General features: G+C 51.2%; 2 protein-coding genes across 2 annotated transcripts in view; both read right to left on the reverse strand.

Annotated features, from left to right (window-relative positions):
• The window catches only part of Catsperg (cation channel sperm associated auxiliary subunit gamma), a 545,789-nt gene that overhangs the window by 197,325 nt on the left and 338,030 nt on the right, over nt 1–10,434 (reverse strand). The gene's annotated exons all lie outside the window — the stretch shown is intronic.
• Nucleotides 1–10,434, reverse strand: part of Sipa1l3 (signal induced proliferation associated 1 like 3) — a 185,673-nt gene that overhangs the window by 56,750 nt on the left and 118,489 nt on the right. Inside the window, exons 5-8 of the mRNA XM_029479233.1 lie at nt 9,834–10,022; nt 9,043–9,217; nt 7,959–8,062; nt 4,822–5,013 (exon numbers count right to left, since the gene is read on the reverse strand). Coding sequence (XP_029335093.1) covers nt 4,822–5,013; nt 7,959–8,062; nt 9,043–9,217; nt 9,834–10,022 — 660 coding nt within the window. The remainder of the gene's footprint in view (nt 1–4,821; nt 5,014–7,958; nt 8,063–9,042; nt 9,218–9,833; nt 10,023–10,434) is intronic.

Here is a 10,434-nt window from a genome sequence, read left to right on the forward strand (position 1 = left end):
AGAAAGAAAGAAAGAAAGAAAGAAAGAAAGAAAGAAAGAAAGAAAGAAGTTTTTGTCTCCCTCCTGTCCGCCCTGCTGGAAATGGAACCATATAGCTAGGCAAGTGTTCTGCTACTGAGCCATACCCCAGCCCATTCTTTTATGAATGAAGTATATAGCTAATTAATAAATTGCTAGTGAATTAGACTGGAAATAAAAGAACATGTTTTAATATATTATAACACACACACACACACACACACACACACACAGTGTTGCAGCTCAGACCTGGGGCTTACACATACAGAACAAGAGATTTACCACAGAGCTGCATCTTCAGCCATGCTTGGTTTTCTGAGACGGTCTCATTATGAAGCCCAGTTGACCTTGAACTTGAGACACACCATCTCAACTTCCTGAGTGCTGGGATGACAGCTACAGGCGCCGGACTTCATTTACTCTTGTTTTACATAAACTATGAATCAGATTACAGTTTGGGAGAAAAAAAAAACAACCCAACTGTCTGTCCTCTCTAATGTCCCAGTCAGATGCAAGCTTACAGCCCTTTTCCACTGATCATGTGATTCAGTTTGGGCAATGCCTTTACAATGAGGGCTTCAACTGTGTGAGTATAGGAGTCACGGAGGGATGGAGGGGCCTGTACTCTATTCTCCTGAGCTGCAATGGGATGGCTAGGCCCCAGGGAGAGCCAACTGCTCCTAAGAGGGTGAGGACAGGCTTGGACAGAAGCTGACTCAAAGGGAAGGGTCTTAGCCTGTGGGTTGTGATCCCTTGGCAGGGTGGTGGTGGTGAGGTAGTGAATGACTCTTTTTACAGAGGGTACATAACATAATTCATAACAGTAGCAAAATTATAGTTAGGAAGTAGCAGTGAAATAATTTTATAGTTTGGGGTCACCACAACATGAGGAGCTGTATTAAAGGGTCGCAGCATTAGGAAGGCTGAGAGCCGCTGGTCTAAGGCAGAGGTCAGAGCTGCTGTTTCTGCTGCGTACCATCAGTGTCAGGCTAGCTGGCTGTGGAATACGTGTGTGCAATTTAGTTGTTTTTTTTTTTTTAATACTTACTTGATACTAATATACTTTGCAAATAATATCAACAAAGATTTTTTAAAGCCTGGAGCTAGTGTGGTGGCAAAACCCAGGAGGCTCAGGAATTCAAGGTCATCCTTGGCTGAATAGCGTGCTGGAGGCCAACCTGGGGTTCGTGAGACCCCTTCTCAAAAGAGTAAGTAAAATAAATAAGTAGACTACAGATTACACAATGCCCTGTGCAACTCAAACACAGTACAATGCCTGTAGGCATTTGGTTGGCCTTTACAGTATCCTCCCGCATCTCGATAGGGAACGGTGTGACATTCACCCATCTGTTTGACAGGGGCTTCCTGGATGCTCCTCTCAGCTTTGTGGATACAGCGATTCTGGTCTTTCTACAACTGCTGACTGAGCACACATAGGAACAGACACTGACAAAGACAGAGTAGTGGGCCAGGGCAGGACAGAGCTCCTGCTTTGGACAGTAGCGTCTGGGGGTGGGGGAGGAGGGTGGGGCTGAGGGAGCAAACGCTAAGACCCCAGACTGGGGGAAGACACTGCAGACAGAAGGAACAGCATGTGGGACAGCCCAGGTGGAAAAGTACATGCAGAAGGAGGCAAGCCCAGGGTCAGGGCTCAGGTGACAGGGACATGTCACACATGGCCCCGGAGGTGTCTCACACTTCTCATCCATCACGGTCTGGGAGAAGGAAGGTCTCGCTATACCTGGGGTTCCACAGGCTCAGGCTTCTAAGTGAGTTTGGCCAATGGGAATCACTGGTAAGAGGAAAGATGCTGGTGGCCATTAAGAAATGACAAAAGACAAGAACAAGAATATGTGTGGCCATCAGGCCTCCTGATCCACTAGAGCTCAGCAGGAGCTTCCAGGACATGTGCAATTATTAATTCAACTATTGTTTTTGTGGTGCCTGTAGTGGGGATCCCCAGGCCTCCAAGGTCCTCTGGTGTGTTAGCTGGACATGGTGGCTCATGCCCGTGATTCTGCCACTTGTGAGGAGGAGAAAGAAGCAAGAGCCATCTTTTGAACCCAGAGTTTGTGGCCAGCTTCGGCTATATGACCCATGGCCCATGAGTACGGTGCGAGGGTGGGGCAGGCTGGCCTCCCTATTCTTCTCACAGCTGGGGGAGGCACTGAGGGTAGGTCTGCCCAGAGAGTGGGTGACTCGGGATTGGCAAGGGTGTAATCACTAACACTTTCTTTAAAAATCCAGAAAAGAGGAAGACAGTGAAGCAAGGAAGGCAAAATGCTAACATCTGCTAAGTCTGCTGGTGGGGCACATGGGTGTCTGTCCCATTATTTTCTGCTCTTTTCAGAATGTTTAAAATATTGCACAATAAAAGTCTTTTAAAATTAAATTGTAAACCACCACCACCACCAAACCCAAAAAGCCCGTGAAGGGCTGTGTGCCAGAAGAAGTCACCCTGGGGACCAAGCCTGAGCTCGTCGGGACAGGTGGGAGGTGGGAGCAGGCTACTGGAGATACAAGGTACAGATATGGGGAGGAGCACTGAGTGCAGTGGCAGATCCCTATATTCCTTACATTCGGGTCGCTGAAGCAGGAGGACCACATGTTTGAGGCCAGCCTGGGCTATATAGTTGAATTGCAGGCTAGCTTGTGCTAGAAAGCAAAACTCTGTCTCAAAAAAGCCAAGGGTGTGGCTAGGGCTATATATAGGTCAGAGGTATAGCACTTGCCTAGTATGAAAGAGGCCTGGTCCAGGAGACAACGCATACACACATGCACACCAAACAACCAATCCACTGTAGCCCCAAGCCCCAGAGAAATTCTGACGCAGGGGTGCTTGGACATATTAAGCTGATCATGGTGGCTCAGGTTTATAATTCCAGTACATAGGAAGCTGAGGCAGGAGGATGACTATGGGTTTGAGGCCAGTCTGAGACCAGCATGGCCATGTGAAAGTGTCTACAGAAACAATACAAACCAAGACCCAGAAATAAAACACAACAATGGTTCAGTGGTGAAGTCTTGCCTGGCATGGACATGGCCTGCACTTGATCCCCCATCCTGTGCCACTCCCCTGCCAAAGTAAAAAGGACTGAGGAGGGAGGGGAGAAGGGCCACCTGGCTACCTCAATCTTCCTGCTGACCTCTGAGGCACAAGCAGGCTGCTTCCTCTTCTCTGGCACGTGTGAGCATCTGTCCTCTGTTACCCGGGCTACCTCTCAGGTGCACAGGAACAGTTCAGAGTCTAAGGTGCCAGCCAGCATCCTGCAACTGTGACAGTATGTTCCAGTAACAAGGGGGGGGGGGTGGCCTTGGGCCAGGGCAATGACTGATGGTGCTGGTCCCCGGCAGTCACTGGGCAATGCGTCCCACACAGCAGCTCACATCAGTTGCATGCTGTTCCAACTATTAAAAACTGCCAGCTCTAACAAGACCAAGGCTACCAGTGTACATAGGCAAGGGCCCTCACTCCCCCACTTCCACTGCAACCATTTCCTAGGCAGCTCCCTGCTTGATTTGATGGCGGCTGCAATGGGTACAGACTCAAGGTGACTCAGTGCAGGCGCTAGCAAACTGTCCCAAATGCCTGTCCTTGGAGGACAATGGGAAACTGTCACGGATCTGGAACGCAAAGACCTCGGAGACTGCTGAGTGGAAGCCCCTAGGCTCTACAGCAGAGGCTCTAGCCAGCCAGCACCTGTGCTGACACGTGGACTACTACATGGACTAGAGACATAGAAGTAGCCCTCTCGGTGAGGACGGCTGGGCAGGGGGCCGATGCAGCTGCACGCCCACCCTGCTGGAGTCTCTGGATTTTACACCATGTTCAAACAATGGGAAGCAGTATACCTGCTCCAGTCCCCACAGTCTGGGCCTGGGTTGCTGGGTCGGTGCTTCAGAGGATCCAGCTCTATCCTGCTCCTAGTCTCCAAGGCCTTCCCCTTTATCTTCTGGGGACAGCCACTAACGTGGGGAAGCCCTGCTGTTGCAGGGGGTAAAGAACAGGTGTGAGACCTGGGTTACATGTCTATGTGGAAACTAAAACCCTCAATCCAACATGCCTGTCACCCTGACACTCAGTCTGGAGGATTTAGAGTTGGAAGACAGCCTGGGCTACATAGTGACACTTTGTCCCCTCTTCAACAATACCTACAAGCAGGGCCTCCACGTAGGTGGTCCCTGGGGTCTGCTTCTAGGTCATCACCCCTGTAGCTCTCTGTTCTCACCAGGCCAGGCACTGAGCTCCCAGGGTAACCCGACTGCAGCCAGGCCAGAGGGCCTGCCTCCACCGAGTTTCTGCTCATACCCCAGTGATGTGTGGCTGCTTGCTTTCTCTCTTGCCCTCACTGAGACAGGGTCTCCAGTAGTTCAGTTGGCCTTAAACTTGATATATGGCTGAGAATCTCCTGCCTCCCCCTTCCAAACACTGGAATTATAGGAATGCACCACCGTGCTTGGTTTACATTACACTGGGCACCAAACTGAGGGCTCTGTGCATGCTAGGTCAGCTTTCTGTGAACTGAGCTACAACCCCAGCCCGATCGATGTTTTTCCCTCTATAGCAGGGAAGATGTTAAACTGAGTGCCGCCAGAAGGTGAAGCTCCCTTCAGGCTCAACACCCGGCTGAGCCTTCCTGTGAGGTGCCCAAGAGCCGGCACAGACGAGCGTGAGCCAGGATGAGGCCGTTTCCCATTACTCAGAGAGTTCCAAAAATATAGGCCCTGATGGGAAGCAGGGAGCCAGGAAATGAGGTGAGGTGGGACCTGTGACTAGGTACATTCTCCTCAGCCTCTCAGGGCCTGGCTGTGGTGGCCGGGATGCTGGCAGCCGTACCTATAGCAGACATTCTCAGTGCAGGGGTTGTGGACTCGGACGATGATGAAGACGTGCTGGAAGTGCGAGCGGATGTTCTTAGGGGTGAAAGGTAAGGCGCCGGGCTCCTGGAAGATGATCGTCACGATGTCATTCCCTATGTGCCTCTTCCTCAGCAGCTGGAAGCAGAGAGGGAGGAGGGAAGGGTCACAGGTCAGCTCTAAGAATCCTACCCAGACTGCCTTGCTGGCTCCCCATGCCCACTTCCACCAGAGGGCGCATGTGAGCACCGGAGTCAGGCCTAGTCCCTGGAAGCTCAGAGCCCTTCTGGCTCCTCACTCAAGAGGAATGGACAAAGCCTAGAAGGCCCCACATGGGACCCCCCCAGCCTCTGACACTGCCTGTTCTCCTCCCACACCTGCCCGGATGCTCTTCAAACATTCCAGGAAAGCCTTCCTCTTGCAAACAGTGGGAATGGCTGTCCCTGCTGCTCCTTCCTCCTTGGAGGGATTTCTGTCACCCACAGCAAATCTCTGAGATCTGCCCTGCCCCAGCATGCCTTTCTTTGCCTTTTCCTATTCCTTATCTGATATTTATGCCCACATTTTGCACACAGAGGCTCTCCCTCCCTGTTCCTCATTTATCTCTTCCCATTCAGGTTGTCAGTGATGAGAAAATGGGACATTGTTTTGACTGTCGCCTGTATCAATCCCTTAGTTCCTAGCAAAGATCTTGACAAAGTGGAGTGCTTGGCAAATCATATTTACTGCAGGAGGACCCATGTGGGAGACCTTGGATCTGCGCAGGCCACATGGACAATGGCAGAATCTGACCAGGATGCACAGGTAGGGCCCATGCTAGGAGGCTCTCTCTCTCCTGCACTCCTGGGAGCCATGCTCCCTGCTTCCATCTCCAGAATGGGTGTCTTCACGGTATCTTCTTTATTCGCCAAGACTACAGCTGACATCCCCCACACCTTTTGTTCTTTTTTGGAGGGCGGGGAAGACAGGTCTCACACAGCCCAGGCTAGGACCCAGACTCAGTAAACAGCTGAGCATGATCCAACAAAGGGAGCTGGCCACCACAGCTGAGTTCTGTTTTGTTCTTAACTATTTAATTTGAGACAGCTTTCCTAAATTGCCCAGACTGGCCTGAAACCACCAAACTGGGCAATCTCCTGCTTGAACTACTTTATCCAGCCTGCTAGTTCTTTTTCGTTTGCTTATTCTGAAACAGGAACATCTATGTAGCTCTGACTATTCTGGAAGTCCTGAAGTCGACCACAGTCTAGAACTAGCAGAGATCCATTCACCTGCCTCTGTGACTCCAGTGTTGGGATTAAAGGCATGTGCTGCCAAGTATAGCACCAAAGATTTTTAATTTTTTTATTTTTATGTGCAAGTGTGTTTTGCCTGCATGCACGTCTGTATACTATGTGTGTGCCAAGTGCCCTCAGAGGCCAGGAGAGGGTATCAGATTCCCTGGGACTGGAGTTAGACAGTTGTATGACACCACCTAGATGCTGTGAATTGAACCTGGGTTTTTTGGAACAGCAGCCAGTGCTCTTGAGCTCTGAGTTGTCACTCCAGCCCTGGGCCTGTTAGCTCTCTCGTTTTTTATGCATCTGAACTGTACTGTACAGATGAAGTTACAAGGATTGCTTCCTGTGGCTGACCCCAAATGAGGCCTACCTCCCAGTCATATCTTAAATTCGTGACCTTGCTGAACCTCCCCCAAACCCTGAGTGGCAGTGACTTATTTGACTGCTTTTCCCAAGGATGGGAAAACTTGGTTTAGAGAAGCTAAAAGTGACCTGCCTTCTGTCCTATAAGAATGAAGGCAAAAGGGTGGGAACCCAACTTGCTTTTGATTTTGAATTTGCAGGACAAGTTTTCTGCAGTCCCTGGTACGCAGGGACAGGCTCCTGCTTCCTAAAAGTATTGGCTGCCTGGTGCTCAGGGCCTGCGTATGGAAGCAAGTATCTTTTTCTAGTACCCATGCAGCATCTATCAGGACCATGCTGCCCATGTGTGGAGGAAGGACCTGTGGCCTAGAGAGGTGCCGTCACTGTCCTGAGCTCACACAGCAAGCAGGAGGCAAAGAGCTCAAACTTATGTTTAATTCTGATGCCAATGCTCTTGAGAGTGTGTTATTAGGATATCCTTAGGAAATGGTCTGTATTTTGACTAGTTTTGGCCTACTGAAACTATATTGTGATCTTTCCTAACAAATGAAAAAAACCAAAACCAAAACAACAACCCCCCCAAAACAAACAACAACAACAACAAAACAAAACCATAAACCTATGTTCTAAATTCTTGGCACTCTGGGTTCCTACCCACCAGAAAGTAGCCCCACTGTCCTGCTGGCTCAGTTGGCCTGCTGTTATCTCCCAGCACCTGGCCCCTAAACCATTCGCCCTTTCCAGGATGGCCACGTATTTCATTCAGGCCCAGTCGCTTTCCTCTGTGTGGCTGAATGGTGGGACGAGAGCACTGACTGTGGGGCGCATCTCTGCCATCGCTAAGACCTGTGAATGGAGCCACTAAAGAACAGCGGAGGGTGAGGACTCTCCTTTTCTGATTGTCTGCACTGTCCTGGAACTTGAACAAGTTCTGTGGACCAGTCTGTCCTCGAATTCTAGAGACCCGCCTGCCTCTGGCTCCTGAGCACGGGGATTAAAGTGTGCGTCACTGTCATCTGGCCAGAGGTGAGCACTCTTCAGACTGTGTGAACCTCACGATCCAGCCATACCTAAAACCAGTTTTGCTTTTGCCAATTCGGTTTGAGTTTGAGGTAAATTCTGTTGACTCGTCTATTTCCCTCACTCTTAAAACCGGTGAAGAGTCAAGAGACTGCTGCAAGGAGATGATGGGTCAGCTGGTAAGCAGAGTGGCGAGCACCGGCAGGAGGATGTGGTACCAGACGGGCATCGAATCGCATAAGCGCCATCTAGAACTCCCAGGGAAATGAGTGTGGTACAGAGCGTCTCCGAGACCTCCACCTGATTCCCAGGACCACCCCAGGAGAGCCATCCCTGGGCAGATGGCCTGGCTGATGGCCACCAGTCTTGAGAAGAGTGAAAGCTTTGGGACTAACTGTGCCCCAGCTGGGGACCACTGACCTGCTGCCTGTTGTTGGGAGTGTAAGGGAGCAGGGTGGAGACGTGGAACATGATCTCGTAGTCCTGGTACGTCGTGTAGAGGGAGTGGGTCCCCGTGGAGTCCGCTGGGATAGAAAGAGCAGTTAGTACTGCCATCCCTAAGCCTCTGGCTTCCTGGCATATCCCACAGGCCATCTTAACTCAAAGCTTTTACTTACATTCACTCTTTAAAAATGAAAGAAATATAAAAGAAATCTCCCATTATATAATTATTATTTTTTTTAAAGGCAAAGTCTAGCAATGTAGTCCAGGCTGGCCTCAAATGCAGTCTTTCCCAGCTCAGCCTCCTGAGTGCTGGATTGTAGCATGAGTCACCATGCCTGAGTGTCTTCAGAGTTTACTGTCAGCCAACAAAACCTCGCCAGCCTGGCATGCTTTTAAAACGCTTGGCACTTAAAAGGCGTCCTTTCGTACACATTCTCCTGAGGCTCTGTGTGACAGGTGGCCCTCACCGTCGTCCCTGCTCTGTAAATATCACACAGTCCCGTGGACCTCTGGGGTGCTCTCCAGGTGCCGGAGGCTGTGCTTCACATCTGATGCCCACGGCACAGTGGCAGAACATATGCCTAGGAGCACGACCGCCGAGACACACACAAGGGCTGACCTCCAACCTCCCCAGAACACATCCTGCTGCATTCCCGAGAGGGGTGCTGTTCACCCTGACCTCCCACTGGCCTGCACCTTCACCTGGGTAGGCATCACCAGACCTGAGCTGGTCAGGCAGACAAGCAGGGGTGGTTTCCCTGACAGCTCAGTGGCCCCTACTTAACAGATTATGATGATGGTGGTGGTGGTGGTATTGAAGGTGGACTCTAGGGCCTGCTAGGGAGGCTCCATCCTGAAGCAGTACCTGAGCCCCCCCCCACACACACACTTATCTATCTATCCATCCATCTATCTGTCCATCCATTATCAGCTATCTATTTTTTGAGACAAGGCCTTGCTATGTAGCCCTGGCTGACCTGGAATTCAATACGCAGACTAGGATGACCTCAGACTCAGAGATCTGCCTGCTGCTGCTGCCTCCCAGGTACTCCCCACTTACTCTTGACATCCAGCTGGGCGGCATACTTGGTGAAGCCCTTCAGACAGACTTTGTCGCCCAAGAGGTCCAGGAACTCCTCGAAGGCAGGGCCGGCTTCCTCGTTGTTGTACATCTCCTCCTCTGAGCTCTGGCCCGCCTTGCAGTACAGGATGCCGACCTTGTGCTTGCGGCACAGCTGTGTGGGGGAAGAGTGGAGCAGGTTCAAGGAGGGTCCAGGGAATGGGGCGTGGGGAGGAGTCCTGAGGGCCAAGCCCAGGAGCTGCTGGGGCCACTTGGGAACTCAATGCACACAGCCTTCCGGGAAGGAACCAGTGTCGGGCATGCCGCAGAGAAGCGAGCGAGCGAGTGCAGGGAGGTGCACACTTTGTCATCTGTCTTTATACGGCTGTGCCAGTCTGTGGTACTCTTAAGGCAGAGCTGGGAGCTGGGACTGGCTTCCGACAGGAGACGACTGGGCGTGAGATGAGCCTGTGCCAAAGCAAAACCTCAGCTACTCGGGGTCTGCACATATCTGGAAGTCCGCAGGCAATGCCAGGGGCTACGAACAGGCCAGATGGCAGTGAGTGGGTTTGTGTTCCTGCGTTGGCGCAGGTTCCCTCTCCCGCTCTCTCACAGAAACCTTGTGGTGTCAATCTCATTCCCAGGCTGTTTCTATGACACTGCTTTTGGTGCCCTTACAATGTGCTGAAGGCTCAGTCTAGCTTAGTAGTGAATTTGCTACTTGTGAAACATAAACGTAGAGTTGGAGACAGGCGGGGCTGAAGGCGGGGGCTCCTCAGCCCTTGGCTTACCCCTTGCTCATCGAGCTTCAGCAGCTGCTCTGTGACTTTGGGAGTGTTGAGAGCCAGACGCAAGCAATGGATGTTGAGCTCTGGGATGACGTACTCCAGAGCATCCTTCAGGGGTAGGCCCCGCCCTGTCCCGTGCTTGGTGGCCGTAGGAGTGGCATCCTCGAGAATGGAGCCCCGAAGTGTGATGAGCTGCTCAAGAGAGAGAAAGGGTGGTCAGAGGTGTCTGGGGGCTCATTGACCCATGTAGCCAGGCATGCTGTTGTACTTCTGCAATCCCAGGGGATTAAGAGATTGGAGGCTGAAGGGCTGTCGAGATAGCTCAGTGGGTAAGAGCACTGACTGCTCTTCCTGAGTTCAAATCTCAGCATCCACATGGTGGCTCACAACCACCTATAATGAGATCTGATGCCCTCTTCTGGTGAGTCTGGAGTGAGCAGAGGTCCTAAAATTCAATTCCCAACAACTACATGAAGGCTCATAACCTATAGCTACAGCTACAGTGTACTCACATACAATAAATAAATAAATCTTTAAAAAGAGAGAGCTGGGGAGGCAGAGGCAGGAGAATTTCTGAGTTTGAGGCCAGTCTGAGAGAGAGAGA

The sequence above is a fragment of the Mus caroli genome, chromosome 7, assembly GCF_900094665.2.
Source record: "Mus caroli chromosome 7, CAROLI_EIJ_v1.1, whole genome shotgun sequence".
NCBI lineage: Eukaryota > Metazoa > Chordata > Mammalia > Rodentia > Muridae > Mus > Mus caroli.